Source organism: Heptranchias perlo, chromosome 25 (genome assembly GCF_035084215.1).
Source record: "Heptranchias perlo isolate sHepPer1 chromosome 25, sHepPer1.hap1, whole genome shotgun sequence".
Taxonomy (NCBI): domain Eukaryota; kingdom Metazoa; phylum Chordata; class Chondrichthyes; order Hexanchiformes; family Hexanchidae; genus Heptranchias; species Heptranchias perlo.
In genome coordinates this window covers 33975147-33994334 of record NC_090349.1, presented here as the reverse complement: position 1 = coordinate 33994334, position 19188 = coordinate 33975147, and the positions used below count along the sequence as shown (strand labels likewise).

Here is a 19188-nt window from a genome sequence, read left to right as displayed (position 1 = left end):
CCGCGCAACAATCGCCAAACAGGAGGGTTCCCTCCCAGTCGGGGAACACTTTAGCAGTCAAGGACATTCAGCCACCGATCTTCGGGTAAGCGTTCTCCAAGGCGGCCTTCGAGACACACGACAACGCAAAATCGTCGAGCAGAAGTTGATAGCCAAGTTCCGCACCCATGAGGACGGCCTCAACCGGGATCTTGGGTTCATGTCACGCTACACGTAACCCCACCAGCAAAAAGGGGGAAAAAATTTATATGTTTTTTAAAATTCTCTCTCTCTCTCTCTCTCTCTCTCTGCCATTTTGAGTTTCTTTCTGCCTGCCTGTGTAAAAGACACAATGTATATCGAGTGTACTGGGACGTGCTGTTCTCCGTGACTGGCCTGTTTGAATAACAACGACACCTTTTGATTGGTGTGATGCTGTCCCAACATCGTATAAGATATGCGATTTGAGAACATTTTCATTCATTTATCTGACGAAGGAGATAATCTCCGAAAGCTTGTGATTTTAAAATAAATTTGTTGGACTATAACCTGGTGTTGTAAGATTCCTTACATCTATTAATAAAGCCCAAGATCCCATATGCTTTTTTTAACAGCCTTCTCAACTTGGCCTGCCATGTTCAAAGATTTGTGTACATACACCCCCAGGGCTCTCTGTTCCTGCACCCCCTATAAAATTTATAAAATAAATTCATAAAATATATAAAATACCTTTTAGTTTATATTGCCTCTCCTCATTCTTCCTACCAAAATGTATCACTTCACACTCCTCTGTGTTAAATTTCATTAGCCTTGAATCTTCCCATTTCACCAGTCTGTCTGTGTCCTCCTGAAGTCTGCTACAATCCTCCACATTGTTTACTACATTTCCAAGTTTCTTGTCATCTGCAAACTTTGAAATTATACCGCAGTCCAGGTCATTAATATATATCAAAAAAAGCAGTGGTCCTATACCGACCCCTGGGGAACACTACTGCATACTTCCTTCCGGTCTGAAAAACAACCATTCACCACTACTCTGTGCTTTTTGTCCTTTAGCCAATTTTGTATCCACGCTGCCACTGTCCCTTTAATTCCATGGGCTTTAATTTTGCTAAGAAGTCCATTATGTGGTATTTTATCAAATGCCTTTTGAACGTCCATATACACAATACCACCTGCACTACCCATATCAACCCTTTCCATTACTTCATCAAAAAACTCAATCAAGTTAGTCAAACACGATTTTCCTTTAACAAATCTGTGCTGACTATCATTTATCAGTCCAATATTTCCAAGTGCCAATTAATTTTGTCCTAGATTATTGTCTCTAAAAGTTTCCTTACCACCGACGTTAGGCTGACTGGCCTGTCATTGCTGGGTTTATCCCTCTCCCCTTTTTTGAACATGGGTGTAACATTTGCCATCCTCCAGTCCTCTAACAGTGCCCCTATATCTAAGTAGGATTGGAAGATTGTGGCCAGAGCCTCTGCAATTTCTACCCTTACTTCCCACAGCAACCTAGGATGCAATCCATCTGACCGGGTGACTTTTCTACTTTGAGTACTGTCAACCTTTAAAGTACCTCCTCTTTAATACTAACCAAATAGATTCTGTCTTTGACCCCTCAACTACATCATCCCTTTTCAATGCTATAATAGTTTCTTTGATGAATATTGCCACCTGTCACCCCCACCCCCAACCTTGCTTTCTTTCCTTGCCTGTCTTTCCTGAATACCTTGTAGCCAGGAATATTAAATACCCAATCCTCCTCTCCTTTGAGCCAGGTCTCTGTTATTGCCACTATATCATAGTCCCATGTGACGACTTGTGCCTGCAGTTCACCAACCTTATTTACCACGCTACGTGCATTTACATACATGCACTCCAAACTCACCTTAGACTGCCTCGTATTTGCCCCCATCTGATCTCTTATTTGTGAACTATTCTTTACTCTAGTGCTACTTGTCTCTCCCAGTCCTCTGTGCACCCTGTTTCTCCTCTCGAATGTTTCATCCGAGTGCCCATCCCCCAGCCAAATTAATTTAAACCCTCCCCACAGCAGTAGTTAAACTCCCTGCGAGGACATTGGTCCCAGCTCTGTTGAGGTGCAACCCGTCCATCTTGAACAGATCCCTCCTGCCCCTCAACTGGTCCCAATGCCCCACGAATCTGAAGCCCTCCCTCCTGCACCATTTCTCCAGCCACACATAAGAACATAAGAACATAAGAAATTGGAGCAGGAGTAGGCCAATCGGCCCCTCGAGCCTGCTCCGCCATTCAATAAGATCATGGCTGATCTGATCCCAACCACAATCTACATTAACCTGTCTTGCCCTATTTCTATACTATTCCTATACTCACTAATGCGTGGCACTGGGAGTAATCCAGAGATTACTACCTTTGAGGTCCTGCTTTTTAACTTCCTCCCTAACTCCTGAAACACTGACTGCGGGACCTCAACCCTTTTCCTTCCCATGTCGTTGGTTCCTGCATAGACCACGACTTCTGGCTGTTCCCCTTCCCCCCTCAAAATGTTCTGCATCCTCTCAGTGATGTCTTTTACCCTGGATTCCCCTATAACCACTGCATTCCTACACTTCACTGTGCCCCCCTGTGCAGTCCTTTGCCTCACGGTGCCATGCTCCGGACTGCACTCCTTCGAAGTGCCATCACCCTCGCTGGTATTCAATACTGAAAAATGGTTAGTGAGAGGCGCATTCCTGCTTGCCTCTTCCACCCCGTCAGATGGCCACCCACTTACTGTCCTGAGCCCTCTGTGGCTGTGGGATGACCACCTACTGGAATGTACGATCCAGGAAATTCTCAGCATCCCACATGCCCTGCAGTGACTCCAGCCACTCCTCAAGCCGAGAAACCTTGAGCTCGAGCTCAAACATCCGGAGGCACTTCCTGCACACGTGGTTACCCAGGACATCTGAAGTGTCCTGGAGTTCCCACATGGCACAGGATTGCAGGCAATGGGTTTTAGCTGTCCCACCATTCTATTTAGAGTCTACCTATATTGTATATATATATGCCTATTATGTTTCATCTTAGTACCCCTTTAACTCCTATTTATTATTTCCTTATTTAATATTAATGTATACCAGATTCTTGTTTAAAACAATTTTGGAGCCCTTCACTGTTAGTATCCCCTACTTAGTTTATTTTATCCCCTTAGATATTTATTTCTTTATTTACTTACCCTTTTAAAGATAGTTATTTCCTAATCAATGATAACTAACTACAATTAATATTATGGAGTGTATACTAAATTGACTTGCCTTAGCTCTCACAGTCTCCTCCACTACATCGACTGACGGCACTTTAGCAAATTTTCTGTGTTTGTTTTCTGCACTCACCTGATGCTCTGCTACTGCTCTGCTGCACTCTGGTTTAAGTACTTGTGGTCACTCCCTTGGCATGCCGCACTCCTCCGACGCTCTCTCCATCTCTATGTCTTTTATTTCTTTGATTTCTCTCATTATACCTCCTATTGTCTCATCCTCGTATCACTTCTGCCATTTAGCTATATCCTGTTTTTCACTTCACCATTTACAGATCATTCTATTTCTTTTCCTGTGTGTGTGTGTGTGTGTTTTCCCTCCCTCTTCACATGCTCTGTTCCTTTTTAAATGCTGTTCATTGGTCATATCTTCCAATTTTCACAAAAGGTCTGAAACCAAAACAAACACTTGTCTGTTCTCTCCACCAATGCTACCTGACCCGCTGTGCATTTCCAGCATTTTCTGATTTATTCAGATTTCCAGCATCCGCAGTATTATGCTTTTTGTTTACATTGAAGTTTAGAGGTGAGAGAATGATTGGCTGGCAGGTGAAATCCTTAACTTGCAGTTCATCCAGGCCTGAATGAGAGGTGTGACAGAGCCTTCCCAGATATGGGAACAGTATAACAGTATTAAAGGTTAGCGATTTACTAATTAGTATCTGGAGATCCAAAAGCAAGTCCTGCCTTGTAAGTTAGGACATAGATTGATAGGCTCACTATTACGAAGGATCTTTTTTGTGCAGCATTTGATAGTTAACTTATTGTGGTATCGTGGAAGCAGATTCAATAGTAATTTTCAAAAGGGAATTAGATATATACTTGAAATGAAAAGGTTTGCAGGGCCATGGGGAATGAGCAGGCGAATAGGAATAATTGAATAGTTCTTTCAAAAAGCCGGCACAGACACGATGGGCCGAATGGCCTCCTTTGTGCTGTATTTTTCTAGGATTATTATAATATATGCAGTTTACTTGACAAATAATCTACTCACTGCACCTTTATATATAAACAAACTTATAATGCATTCATAACAGATAATTACAGCAAATGAATACGTAATCTACGAATGAGCAAAACCAGTCTAACAGTCTATTGAACTTTAAAGCAGTTTATTTGTTCACTACTGCAGTAAGAATTGCTGCCAATACAAAACATAAAATAAATGTAAACGATTGTTATTCAGTTAATTTTGAGCAGAGTAGTGCTCCTGCCAACTGGCCTTCATCTTAATGCCCGTTGACAGAGCAGACAAGTTATTGTCCAAACCACAGAATGACTCTAATTCCCCAAGGCAGATATCTGTCACACCAACTGACCTGGAGGAGCGAGTGGTGGGACCACATTCTAACAAAAAACAAATAAAAGCCCAAAAAAGTGCAATGATCTCTGGAGGGATGAGGGTAAATATATTCTACTCTAAGTACCATTCCTTCAATGACTAAAACTTTAAGATACATGTTTCAAAATGCACAGAATCAGCCACACTTAAGCCTTACCCTGTTACGAGTGTGCAAATATGGTTGAAACTTGTTAGTTTATTTTGTGACACATCTTAATATAGATATAGTTTACACAATGTGAACAACACTATAACAAAGAAAGAAACGATTTGACCCTTTCTCTCCTTGGGTAGATGGAAGCAACCTCATGGATTCACATCTGGGGCTTCTACAAGAAATCAAGACTTAAAGCTTCCTGTATTAAATAGCCTGGTCACTTATACATGAGTGGGTTGTTTACAGCTCCTAATTTCTTCTCTTATTTACCCAAGACACTGGAATGTGGAGGGCCGCTCTATCTTGTCTTATTAAAGGTTTGGACTTTCTCAGTGTCTCTGTTCTCATCCTTGATCAGATGTGCTGTAAAACCAGTTTTCTCTCCTTGGGTAGATGGAAGCAACCCTCCACCTTATGGGTAGTTTAATTTGATCATTTCTGTCCTTTTAGCTGTTTGTGTGTTAATGCTTAATCTAATTTCTATAAGCGTGAGCTCGTTGAATGTATTAGAATGCCTGATGCAAAAGTGAGTGGTTTATATGTTTAATGTGTTAAAAACACCCACACTAAACATAAGTTTTAAAAACTAGAAAAATATCATGTAAAAGGCTTAATCTTACAACGTGAATTCTGTTTAAATTATAGGCATTTTGGTCAGATTCAGGCAGATCAGTGGAAACGATTAATATGCATTAACCTGTCACAAAACAGTTTTAACTAATTCTAATTCAATCTCAAAATTCAATTTAAAGTCATTAGTATTGCTATTGATTTTCAAACTGTTTAATTATGATGCTCCGCATTAAGGAGCTGAACCTCCCTGCCACCACGCAGACGCAGGTTGATGAAAATGTCAGAATGTGGCTTAATGCCATAGTATTCCAGTGTGCGTCCATCTTCTAGTTGCCTCGATTCAAAGGTCAGGTAATACTGGTCTGAACGAAGGCGCTCCAAAGATTCAATTTTATTTTTCAGACTCAAAACAGTGTCAGTTCTCTGTACATTTAGTGTCAGGTTCTGCCCATTTGTTTTCTTGACAAATATTTCCATTTCGTTTGTCATGAGTAGGTGAAGAGTTGCATCAAAGAATATTCCGGAATCCAACAAGGTTTTGTTGTCAATCAGAATGGTTTTATTAAATATCAGGCGTTGCTGCTGAACTGGAATCCTCGTGTGTTGCTCGATTTGTTGTTTGATCATTGAGATTTTGCTATAAAGGTTCGCATTCTGTTGTAATGAGGAACCGTCCAGGCCAATCACTGTGATTCCAAACTCCTTCACTGGCTAAGACAAGAAAAAAAAGCACAAGAAATAAAATGTTTTCTGCTTTTTTATTTTGGGGACTGAAAAAGACACAGACTCAGTTCAGTATTTTTTGTAAGTATTACGATAATTATATTTCCCTAATTTTCTTCCTGTCCTCTCCTGATTGATTCTTGCTGGGGTGATAGCTACACTCCAGTACATAGGAACATAGGAACAGGAGTAGGACATTCAGCCCCTCGAGCCTGCTCCGCTATTTGTTAAGATCATGGCTGATCTGTGATCTAGCTCCATATACCTGCCTTTGGCCCATATCCCTTAATACCTTTGGTTGCCAAAAAGCTATCTATCTCAGATTTAAATTTAGCAATTGAGCTAGTATCAATTGCCATTTGCGGAAGAGAGTTCCAAACTTCTACCACCCTTTGTGTGTAGAAGTATTTTCTAATCTCGCTCCTGAAAGATTTGGCTCTAATTTTTAGACTGTGCCCCCTACTCCTAAAATCCCCAACCAGCGGAAATAGTTTCTCTCTATCCACCCTATCTGTTCCCCTTAATATCTTATAAACTTCAATCAGATCACCTCTTAACCTTCGAAACTCTAGAGAATACAACCCCAATTTGTGTAATCTCTCCTCGTAACTTAACCCTTGAAGTCCGGGTATCATTCTAGTAAACCTATGCTGCAATATGTCCTTCCGAAGGTGCGGTGCCCAGAACCGGTCACGGTACTCCAGGTGTGGTCTAACCAGGGTTTTGTATAGCTGCAGCATAACTTCTACCCCCTTGTACTCTAGTCCTCGAGATATAAAGGCCAGCATTCCATTAGCCTTATTGATTATTTTCTGCACTTGTTCATGACACTTCAATGATCTACGTACCTGAACCCCTAAGTCCCTTTGGACATCCACTGTTTTTAACTTTTTACCATTTAGAAAGTACCCTGTTCTATCCTTTTTTGATCCAAAGTGGATGACCTCACATTGTCTACATTGAATTCCATTTGCCACAGTTTTGCCCATTCCCTAATCTATCAACATCGCTTTGTAATTTTATGTTTTCATCTACACTGCTTACAATGCCACCAATCTTTGTGTCATCGGCAAACTTAGATATGAGACTTTCTATGCCTTCATCTAAGTCGATAATAAATATTGTGTATAATTGAGGCTCCAAGACAGATCCCTGCGGGACTCCACTAGTCACATCCTGCCAATGTGAATACCTACCCATTATCCCTACTCTCTGTCGCCTTTCACTCAGCCAACTTCCTAACCAAGTCCGTGCTTTTCCCTCGATTCCATGGGCTTCACTCACCACTCACCCGAGTGGCCACTTTTTATGTGTGAGCTTGGACAGTAAGTGTTGTTTGACCATTCAACCATGGAGGGCATCACAACCAAGTCTGATCCTGTCCCTATCTGATCTCCACACACATACAATATGCTGGTCAGTGGGAATCTTAGCTGATTCCTTCCCCACCTCCCGTGCAGGGGTGCTGAGACCAACTATAGCACTCCCACAGTCACCCAGCTGAGATCAGTTAACTCACTACGGACTGAGGATTGAACCTGGGAAGTTTCTGATTTGTGTGACTTTACATAGCCCAGCTGTCAAATATTAAAGATCTATCAGTACCAGACCCGATGAAAAGAATGAAGGTTTCCAATTGAGGATTGAGGTAAATAATGAGAACAATGTCCATTCACCTGTGTGACCTCTTCAAGTCTATTCTGGACAGAAGGAACTCCTGCATCTATTATCTCAATCTACAGATTTTCTACAATCTACATTCCCTTGTATCAGAACTGCATCATTTATTAATACCATTTTACCTCGACAGCCCACCCTTGGACTCCAGAGACACATGGCATGCTCAGGCATTTCCTGGCCTCATTTACCATCACCTGCCAACCAGCGGATGAAGCCACATTTCCAGTCGGATCAGCTGGGTCAAGAAGTATTGGCCTGAAAAATAAAACCATACCAACAACAATTATTAACCATGTATGAGTCATAAACTGGACTGAACATTTGATGAGGAACTTTAATATGTGCCACAAGAAAGACTATTAGTTATACAATGGAGATTCTGAACAAATGTTGGGAATGGATAAGAAGTTGGCTGAAAGATAGAAAACAACAGGTTAGTGAAGTTATGTTGGGATTGCAGGGGGAGGGGGGAGCGGAAGTACTAAATGGGGTGCCCCTAGGTTTGGTGTTGGGACCACTCCTGTTTCTAATTCACAACAATGACTTGGATTCTGAAACTTAATGTAAATTGGTCAAATTTGGAGAAAATACCAAACATGGAGGGGCAGTGGAATCGGAGGAGGTAATTCAGAAATTACAAAATGGGGCTGAAATGAGGCCCATGAGGACATTATTTCAACAGCCACCCAAGTCCTCTGCCAGCGACCTTGCTGCAGGATGCGGGGTTAATGGGAGGTCACCTAATTTACATGGGGCTGCCGGGCATCTAGGCCACTAGGGTTGAATCTCAGGCACCTGCCTGCCTCCAGAGGCCACAAAATATGGTTCCGGTGGCTGGGAAGGCCGGGGAACGTTGCCCCCACTCACCCCAGAGATGCCAGATTGTCACCACGGGGATCACTCTAAAACATGTTTAAACATTCCGCCTTAAATCCTCTTCCGCCCATCAGGAATCTGGTACATTTCTCACTCGGCATATTGGTCTTCAACCTTATGCTGGGTCCCTATGAGGCCACGGTTACAGGAACTCCCAGCAGAGGGAGTACTTTCCCTCAGTCCCACCCCCCTCAACAACAGTGGCCCAGTTTGGGGTCAGAGGAGATCGTTGTCACTGAGGAGATGAGGACTTTCTCTAAACTATTTATGACCCACACTGATGCAGTTATGGGTAACTCAAAACATAACAGCAACTTTTTACTTGATTTTAAGAGGTTTTCAAACCTTAGGAGAGTGGGCATTTATTTCATCATCATGGGTTGTCTTTCTCTAGTAGAACTGTTACCGAAAATATGCTTTGTATTATGCTCTAATTTTCCTCAGTTGTTTATGAGTCAGAAGGTTGAATGTTCAATACCCAATCCAGAACTTGAGTACATGACTTAGAATGAGAGGGTGCTGCATTGTTGGAGGTGTCATATTTCGAATGAGATGTTAAATTGAAGCCCTGGGGTACTATTTGAAGAAGAGCATGATGTGCTCCTGGTGTCCTTGGCAAAATTCCTCCCTCAACCATCACCACTAAAAACAGATTAACTGGTCATTCATTTCATCTGCTCTTTGTGGGACCAATCTGCATTGGCTGCTATGCTTGCTTACGTAACAACAGTGACTATACTTCAGAAGTAACCAATAGGCTGTGAAGTGCTTTGGGGCATCTTGAGGATGTGATGAAGCTCAATATTAATGCAAGTTCTTTTTGTGGTGCCCGTCTGTACAGTAGGTCAGAAGAAGGTTAATATAAACTAAAAATACTGGAGCAGCTATAATTGTTATAGTTTTAAATGTGGTTGAAGATTTTACCTGTTGGCACGGAGTTTCTTTAGTAGAAAGTCTGCAATGACTTTATTATTGACATTGTAGCACTCGGGCCAGTAGATGCACAGCTCCCGATATCTACAGATGAGTTCAAGGACTGTCCGGAACCCTTCAGCCGTGGCAAACCTCTCCTGCTGATTGCCTTGCTCCCAGGCGTAAATAGTCAGCAGCTCCACTGCATACTTAGCAGGCAGGCGCACTCCATTTCCCAACTCAGATTTCCGTGGCTTCACATACTAGAATAAATTGTTGACAAATACAAATACACAAATGTGATATTAAAAATATTCACCCCTCCTCCCCATCCTGTATTTTTCTTTCATTATTTTTATCCTTTATTATTCTTCCGAGACCACACAACCTCCCTGAGAGGACAGGCCGGTGCTATACCCAGACCAATGCTGCCACATAAGCATCCCCTAAGAAGTCCACATGATCAGCCCAGAGTGGCCCTCATTCCAATTTTTTCTCCTTCCATCAGAGGAAATGCCTAATCTCTGCTCAGCATCCCTCCACAAAGATAAGGCTGAGAACAGAAGCGCTCCATGTTGGGAATTGCAGATATAAACCTATAGAACACTGTGTTGGTGTGACAGAATTCAAAAGAAAGAACAAAAGAACTTGGATATCAAGAGCACCTTTCACCACCTCAAGGTATTCCAAAGCACTTCCCAGTTACTTAAGTATTTTGAATTGTAGTCACTATTGCAATGCTGCAGTACAGTAAGATCCCACAAACAGCAATGAGATAAATGACTCGATAATCTGTTTCTGATAGTGTTGGTTGAGGGTTAAATGTTGGCCAGGACTCCAGGAGAACTCCCTGCTCGTCTTCAAATAGTGCCAGGGGCTCTTATGGGTCCACCTGAGAGGACAGACAGGGCCTTTGTTTAACCTCTCATCTGAAAGACATCGGGGTGGAAATTCGCTTCAGTCAATTTTTTGTCCTGAAATAGACAGCATGCTGGGAGCACGCCAGAAGCCGGAGACTCACCCGAAATTGAGCCTCAGGCATCATTAGCATATTGCAGGCAAGTTCCGGATGCCAATCGGGTATTCAGTGGCAACTCGCGGGTTCCACAAGGACAAAGTTGGGCCAGCTGCCTCTCCGGTAATGACCATTAGGTAGGTCCTGGAGGAGGGGCAGGAGAACAGATTGGTGGCGGGGGGGGGAGGCAATGGGCCGGCAGGAGTCCTCAGGAATGCTGTGGAGCTCGGAGGAGCACGCCTGCTCCCCCCCATGCCGGCTCCACATAAAGATAAGTGTCGACAAATATACTTACCTTGAGGCCGCACGTAGATCCAAATAACTAAAGGGAGCAGTCCCTCACCTGATCCGCTCAGCATCGACCAATTGCACTAAAGGTCCTTAAACAGCCCTTAGCAACCTCATTAACATATTCAAGGGGCCTAACGCCTGTTTACGGCAGCTGCTAAGGTCACCTGAAAATTGTCCGAGGCCACTTTGGCATTGGATATAATTCAGATGACCTTGGGACGCAGGGCATGGCTCTGTGAAATTGGTCATTTTTGCCCCTATTTCCCACCCAGAAAACAGGCACAACGAGGGCCAATTTCTATTCCATCATTTTTCAATTGATCCATCCGTAATTAATTAACTTTTGTTCGATTTTTCTTTTGTTTTGAATGCTGGAGTTCCCTGGAACTGGAAGATTGGACACAGCTTTTGGCTGTGAATAAGAGGAGGCTGATCAAATTTGCCATATACGCGTCCAAAGAAACCGAGAAGGTCACTCCAAAACACAATATTGAGGGACTGGGTGAACTGTAAAATATTTACAGGTAAAATCCCTGATCCTTGCTCCCATTGGGAAGCTATGCTTGAAGGAGGTGCAGGTCGAAGGATTGTGGCTCCTTCTCTGACCTGTACTCACTTCGAATGCAGCTCCCACAGAGCACAGGATCAGGGAATTTGCTCTTTAATCCCTTTGAGAATCAGGATCTGGTTTAACAAATGTTCAAACTAAGCCAGAAGATGTACAGGAGCTCTCCCCTTCCTCAAAATTCCTTCCAACAGCAAATCTAGATTCCAGCAGAGGAGAAGCAAAAATCTTCAATTATGCCAAATATTGACCCTGAATTTCTGTGGGATTCTGCTGATCTCCTGTCATAAATTCGGCGGGAGAATGGCACAGCTCCCGGAGAAACGGCACAAACGGACATTTCTCTGAGAGTTCTGTCAATTTCCCACCATTCAAACATTCCAGGCAACTATTTCCTGGTTTTCAAGAAGGGACACTCCCAGATTCATCTGTAACTTGTCAATGGAGTAGTTACTGGGTGCACGAGGAGATACAGAAACTAGCTATCTTTTTATTTTTGATGTAACAATGTTCCCATCGTCCTCCAAGATTAACAATTGCTCTGTTCCCCAGTTACTCACCTGTTTGTACCAATGTTTTAGCAGGCGAATCAAGTCTTTAACTTTTGAAGTATGCCGCTTCACAAATTTTCTCTGAAGCTCAGTAAAGCAAGCAGAAAATTCCCCATTTGGATCTTCATTTTCGCTTACAAAATTGATTAGTTTGAGATGGGCTTCATTTTTATCGTCCTGTCCCACTGCAAGAAATAAAAATGATTAATGAGCAACAGCTTCCTGTGGCACCAAGTGGTTCAGAGGACAAGTACTTAACGAGATCAGGCCATTTAGCCCATCAATCGAATAGACCATGTATACCTGCATTTTAGTGGATGCTCCCCAATTCATTTAATCTCATGAAGGTTTTTCACATTCTCACAGGTGCCCACAATTAGGTATCTATAGATTTTATACCATTCCCACAGCAAGAGGATTTTTGCAGCCTACAGGAGATCATGGCCTATGTCTATGTGGAGTGTGAAAGGTTGCAGCCCCTGTATAGTTTCCTGAATCATAGAAATTTATGGCACAGGCGGCCATTCGGCCCATCTTATCTGTGCCTTCCAAAAAAGAGCTATCCAGCCTAATCTCACTTTCCAGCACTTGGTCCATAGCCTTGTAGGTTATGGCACTTCAAATGCATATCCAAGTACTTTTTAATGAAGGGGCTGCTCCTCAATTTTTGGCTACATTTTAGCCCCACCGTTAATCTTTGGCCGCCCGGTGCGGTGGGGTTGAGTAAGTCGGAAGATCTTCTCGTGGACCTGCTCCTGGCTATAACAGCAACTTGTAGGTCCAGGACTGACAGGCCCATGGTGGGGTAGTTGATCTGGCTGCCTGCCTCTCTTCCATGGTCTTGTCCAGGCCCAGGTGGCTCTGGAGAGGGAGCATGCGGCGTCCACTGGTACGCTTGATGCCTTCCACGACCAGTGGGCACCACAGGATATAGACTGTCTTGTAGACATCAACAATAAAATCCTGATTTAGGTGGGAAGGTTTTTGGTGGCATTTGATGCTAGTGTTGGCATCCTTTTAGTTTGGTTGGATCATCCAATATTAGTAGATTTGGATCATCAATATTGTGATGATTTTTGTTTGGTCACCCTGGAGCAATCCAGTATCACCCTTATTGGTCCATCAGATTGCCCTCAGCAAGCATAATGGCAGTTGACCTGGTCCAAAGTAATGCTGCTTTAGATCTGGCTGCTAACAAGCAAGTGGAGCAACTCATTCTCTAATCTTTCCTTCTTCCCTGTTGAAATGTATTTGCTTCCTGACAGTCCTTAATTATGTTAGATATCAATGACATATAGTGAGCATTAGGCTAATCTAATATGACAGTTAATGTTAAAGCCACTGATTAAGAGTGCTGTGGTACTTGAGCCAAGCAGAGCAAGAAGGTCCCAGGTTTCAGTGCTCATCTTAGTCAGGGCAGCATTGGGTTACTACAGATGACCTCAGTGTCCCTGGGTTGGGAAGAGAAATAAAATGTAGAAGGTTTTTGACTTCTCACAACCCAGAGGCTGTTTCTGGAAACTGGACTGTGTGTGGTCATCTGATGTAAACAGACTGTAGTTCCCCCACTCCCCCGTGGTAAAATAGTCTGTTGACACTGCTGTCTTGGTATGAAGAATGATTAGCTGGGAAAAGTACCAGAGCACTCTTGGTGGCCAAGGAACTGAATCACTTTCTCTAGAAAAGGAGGGAAAAGGAAACAAAATTCAGACATTAAATTAAGAAACATTACCGGCTAGATTTGCTTTAGGAGTATCCTTAGTATCCTAGACTTCCCATCAGCCATCATTTTAATACCAAACTGGGTTAACCCCAGTGTTAAAATAATGCCAATCAAAAACCTAGGCTAATATCCCTCATTATGTCTCTGTGAAGGGTCCCTATGTGTCTGTGACAGGCTATTGCATCTGATACACTCAGAAAGTGCATTGTAACATATTCTTCCTTAGCAACAGGTCTAATAACTAAATAAGGAAACTCAACTGTTGCATCATCTTAACAAGGAACGGGACATGTGATGGAGCAAAGGGGATAAGGTCCACTCTCTTCCCATCTTTCTTGATGAGTAGCAGAGGCTCATGGAAGAATTAAAATTAAATTTGAGCTTTAATGATAGGTGCAGGTGTCTTAAAACAATCAATTCTTACTGAATGGATCAAATGCTGGCAAAACATCAAACTCCACGCTCTCTGAATTCTTCTTCGATTTCAGTGTGAAGCTCATCGATCTTGGTGGGATGCCGCTGTTCCGTATTGTGGTGATACTGATATCACTGATCTCATATGCAATGCTTGATGAGCACTTTTCCAGTACTTGGTGAATTTCCTGAAGAATTTCATGCCTGGTGTCTCTCTGGTCCTGGAAACTCTTGAAACAACTGAGGAAGATGACCAGATCCGCATCTGAACCATTTCTTAAAGCTGTTCCTTTCCCTGATGACCCACCCTGAGGAGAGGAAGAAGAATGGACAATTATTGATGACTATTTCAGCTACTGGTGAACTTACTCACTCCAGCAATATTGCATAAAAAATGACCGCATTGAATCTCTTCAGTCTCAAACAGCCCTAGAGGCAATGCAGACAATCTGTATCTTGCTTTGGGCTCAACATTAGCATTGATACAATTTTTGCTGCCATTTTCATTCTGATTTTTTCCTCGCCCTCTTTTCCTGAAGATGCTGACTCTTGATGGGGCATAGTTCCACAAACACTCTTCATCATTTCCCCTATGTAGCCATTCTACATGTGTGATCTTAGACCGCAGGTGTCAGCAGACTATTAAACAGTGTGGAGCATCACAGCCCAATCCTATCAAAAGGGTGGTGTTGCCTCATTTAGGGATTTTTTTGGGTGGGCTTAATTACTTGCATTTCCCACATTGGCCACTTACCGAGCTAGTGCCAAGTCAGAATCTGGTAAATAACATATTCTTTAAGCATGAGAATAAAATCATAAGATGCAAACTAGGGCTCTTGATACCTGTCATAGTGATGTTTTTCAAAGTGAACAGTCTCAAATAAGGGTGAAGCCACCAACTACCACCTAGCTGTGGTCTACTGTCCCCCTTCCCTTGTACAAGAGAGTAAATGTGACTCACTATATTGTTTCTTCATTGCAGCTGACCTGGAGATAAGATGAATAGAGTCAGCATTGGGGGGGGGGTGAATATTGAGGGAGCAATACTCACATTCTTTCCCAAATTGTTAATTTTATGAATAAATAACCTGAAATTTGTATTTAAACACAAAGTACTGTACTGCTTTAAATTTAAAATTTATTTTAAAAGCTTTTAACAGAAGTAGAGCTAAAGCATGCTGAAGCTTTAAAACAAGCAGGTCAAGAACATTCTGTCCCTTTAACAAAGGCAAAACATCCCCAATTAATTGGCCCAGATTTTCCTGGAAACTTGCACCATTGTAATGGCACATCTATATCGTTTACGGCACAGAATTCCCAGGACATTATGGCCATCCCGCCCAACCCCGTTAACTTGGGTGAGGTACCGGAGGCAACCGGCACCCGTGGAACTGTATCCCAGAGTGAGTCTACACCTTCAGGAGAGAAGGGAAGCTAAGCGCAGAAAACGGGAAACTTAAATGTTTAAAATAATTAAAAATTAGTAATCACATCAGAAAACACCTCCACTCATAATATGCAAAGTATGGTATCTGATATTTTAATTAGTAATTTATTGTAAACACTATTAATTATTCTCCAGTAAAAATAAAATAGCTTACTTTAACGGCTTTGATTACTTTGATCTCAGGTTGTTCGATAAAACACCGAGTCTTTAAAAATTCACAGATCCTGTGCACGGCGTTCCTCACATCGATGTTAAATTTATTCGGCTCCAGGTTATTTTTAATGAAATCGTCCAACCTCCTGTGCTCAGTGCTGTAAAGCTCCATCTTTTACACCAGTGAGGCTGGTGTGACTGCAGCCTCCTTATAAACCAGTTGCTAACTCCTCCCTAAATATTCGAATAATTGCAATATGCAATTTGGATCTACACCCAACCCAAAGTTTATTTTTGTTCATTTGATCACTGCAGCTGGTTTCACGACAATAACAGATCTATTTCGATTTCCTCGGAAATTTGACTCTCGGCTCTCTTCGGTTTCGGTTTCATTTCTCCAGCTGTCAGCCCAGTCTGTAAAATTCAACATGACCCCGAGTTAATAGAAAATATTATTAGAGCTGCCCTGATGGACCGTGCATGTGCATTCGTTAACTTTTAGCCGAGCGTGGTCGTCGTCGTCATTAGCGAGCCCCGAAAATGTGGCCGATCCAGGGGGAGAGACCAGGAGAGCAAAGCCCGGGGGAAGGGGAGAGGGGGGAACAGAAACAGCGCGGGAAGCCGAAGCAGAGGGGAAGGGGAGAAGTAGTCGGGGAAAGGGGGGTGGGGAGCAGCAGGAGGGGAAAGGGGGGTGGGGAGAAATAGGAGGGGAAAGGGGGGTGGGGAGCAGCAGGAGCGGAAAGGGGGGTGGGGAGCAGCAGGAGGGGAAAGGGGGTAGGGAGAAATAGGAGGGGAAAGGGGGGTGGGGAGAAACAGGAGGGGAAAGGGGGTGGGGAGCAGCAGGAGCGGAAAGGGGGGTGGGGAGCAGCAGGAGGGGAAAGGGGGTAGGGAGAAATAGGAGGGGAAAGGGGGGTGGGGAGCAGCAGGAGCGGAAAGGGGGTAGGGAGAAATAGGAGGGGAAAGGGGGTGGGGAGCAGCAGGAGCAGAAAGGGGGTGGGGAGGAATAGCAGGGGAAAGAGATGGGCAGAAGCAGGAGGGGAAAGAGGGTGGGGGAGAAGCAGGAGGGGAAGGGGAGCAGAGGAAGGGGAGAAGTGGGGGATGGAGAGCAGAAATAGTGCTGTGAGCAGAAGCGGGAGGGAGCAGAAGCAGGGGGCTGTGGGGGGCAGATATAGCGCGGGAAGCAGAAGTGGGGGAAGGGGGAGCAGAAGTAGAAGTTAATGGAAAATATTATTATTGCTTCCTTCCTTTACATGTAGTTCCTCCAATCTAGTATACTGTACTCGCTGCTCACAGTGCAGTCTCCTCTACATTGGGGAAACCAAAAGCAGATTAGGTGATCGCTTTGCAGATCAGGACACCTTTGCTCCGTCGGCAACTGCGACCCCAAACTCCCAGTCACGTATCATTCCGTCCCATTCCCACTCTGACCTCTGTGTCTTTTGCCTTCTACAATGTTCCAATGAAGCTAAATGTAAGCTTAAGGAACAGCACTTCATCTAGGCACTTTGCACTCCTCTAGCCTTAACACTAAGTTGAGACCTTAACTACAGCTCCCATTTTCTCTCTGGCAGTAGGTGCTGACAATGAAATGGGTGTGCTGGCGTTTCTGGGGATGGGGGGGGGGCAAAGAGCGGGTTGGTACTTAGGGCGAGGACCCCCGTCGGAACACTAATGGTGGGTGATCTGCGGCCTGAGGAACAGTGCTAAGGCATAGCTGGCCTTATTTCTAACTCTAATTAAGTTTGTGGACATTGCTTGCATGCCACAAACTTTCTGCACCCAACCTGGGGCAGCAAAGAAGCATTGTAAACATAGAAGCTTAGGACCGGAGTGGTAGCCAAGTGCGCATGTGATTGAATATAAGGAAATTCAGGTTACATAGGCATGACAAAGATTGTCTACTGAAGCATTGTTGCAGGTTCCGACTGCCCGCCATGACCTTGGAAATGACCCTGTCCCTGCAATTTGGGATGGGATCAGTGGCCTTGTGTTTAGGCGGGGAGAGGGGTTTCGTTCCACCTCACTTGTACTGGTGGAGTGGGACCCCTGGAATTTCAGGACCACAGCTTTTCATTAAATCGACAAATTTATAGATGTAGTGCATTCTATCTTTATATAGAAACATAGAAAATAGGAGCAGGAGTAGGCTATGCGGCCCTTCGAGCCTGCTCCGCCATTCAATATAATCATGGCTGATCCTCTATCTCAATACCATATTCCCGCTCTCTTCCCATACCCCTTGATGCCTTTTGTGTCTAGAAATCTATCTGGCTCCATCTTAAATATATTCAGTGACTTGGCCTTCATAGCCTTCTGTGGTAGAGAATTCCACAGGTTCACCACCCACTGAGTGAAGAAATTTCTCCTCATCTCAGTCCTAAATGTCCTACCCCGTATCCTGAGACTGTGACCCCTCGTTCTGGACCCCCCAGCCAGGGGAAACATCCTCTCTGCATCCAGTCTGTCTAGCCCTGTCAGAATTTTGTATGTTTCAATGAGATCCCCTCTCATTCTTCTAAACTCGAGTGAATACAGGCCGAGTCGACCCAATCTCTCCTATTACGACAGTCCTGCCATCCCAGGAATCAGTCTGGTGAACCTTCGCTGCACTCCCTCTATGGCAAGTATATCCTTTCTTAGGTAAGGAGACCAAAACTGCACACAATACTCCAGGTGTGGTCTCACCAAGGCACTGTATAACTGCAGTAAGACATCCTTGGTCCTATATTCAAATCCTCTTGCAATGAAGGCCAACATACCATTTGTCTTCCTAACTGATTGCTGCACCTGCATAGTTGCCTTCAGTGACTGGTGTACAAGGACACCCAGGTCCCTTTATACATCAACATTCCCCAATCTATCACCATTTAAATAATACTCTGCCTTTCTGTTTTTCCTTCCGAAGTGGATAACTTCACATTTATCCACATTATACTGCATCTGCCATGTATTTGCCCACTCACTCAACTTGTCTAAATCGCCTTGAAGCCTCTTTGCATCCCCCTCACAGCTCACGATCCCACCTTGTTTTGTGCCATCAGCAAACTTGGAAATATTACATTTGGTTCCCTCATCCAAATCATTGATATATATTGTGAATAGCTGGGGCCCAAGCACTGATCCCTGCGGTACCCCACTTGTCACCGCCTGCCACCTGGAAAAAGAACCATTTATTCCTACTCTCTGTTTCCTGTCTGTTGAACAATTTCAATCCGTGCCAGTATATTACCACCAATCCCATGTGCTTTAATTTTGCACACTAACCTCTGATGTGGGACTTTATCAAAGGCCTTCTGAAAATCCAAATAAACCACAATCACTGGTTCTCCCTTATCTATTCTACCAGTTACATCCTCAAAACACTCCAGTAGGTTTGTCAAACATGATTTCCCTTTCATAAATCCATGTTGACTTTGTCTAATCCTGTTGATATTTTCTAAATATCCTGTTATCACATCCTTTATAATAGACGCTAGCATTTTCCCTACTCCTGATGTTAGG

The 19188-nt window shown here is 43.6% G+C and overlaps 1 protein-coding gene across 1 annotated transcript; it reads right to left on the bottom strand.

The window, feature by feature from the left end:
* Positions 1 to 4360: 4360 nt before the first annotated feature.
* On the bottom strand, positions 4361 to 16083 carry LOC137342197 (2'-5'-oligoadenylate synthase 1-like). The gene is made up of 6 exons (XM_068005946.1): positions 15689 to 16083; positions 14098 to 14395; positions 11960 to 12135; positions 9541 to 9791; positions 7863 to 7995; positions 4361 to 6048 (listed from the first exon to the last, which is right to left on the bottom strand). Exons 1-6 carry the CDS (start codon positions 15857 to 15859, stop codon positions 5548 to 5550), a joined length of 1530 nt encoding a protein of 509 aa, XP_067862047.1. The 5' UTR covers positions 15860 to 16083; the 3' UTR covers positions 4361 to 5547.
* Between the last annotated feature and the right edge of the window lie 3105 nt (positions 16084 to 19188).

Bases quoted from the DNA above. Each gene is read 5' to 3' on its own strand.
- LOC137342197 (XM_068005946.1), bottom strand. From the start codon at position 15,859: ATGGAGCTTTACAGCACTGAGCACAGGAGGTTGGACGATTTCATTAAA. The intron at 12,136-14,097 runs GTAAGAATTGAT...TATTTCTTGCAG, and splicing joins GCCAGCATTTGATCCATTCA to TGGGACAGGACGATAAAAAT. The intron at 7,996-9,540 runs GTAAAATCTTCA...TTTATTTTTCAG, and splicing joins AAGAAACTCCGTGCCAACAG to GCCAATACTTCTTGACCCAG.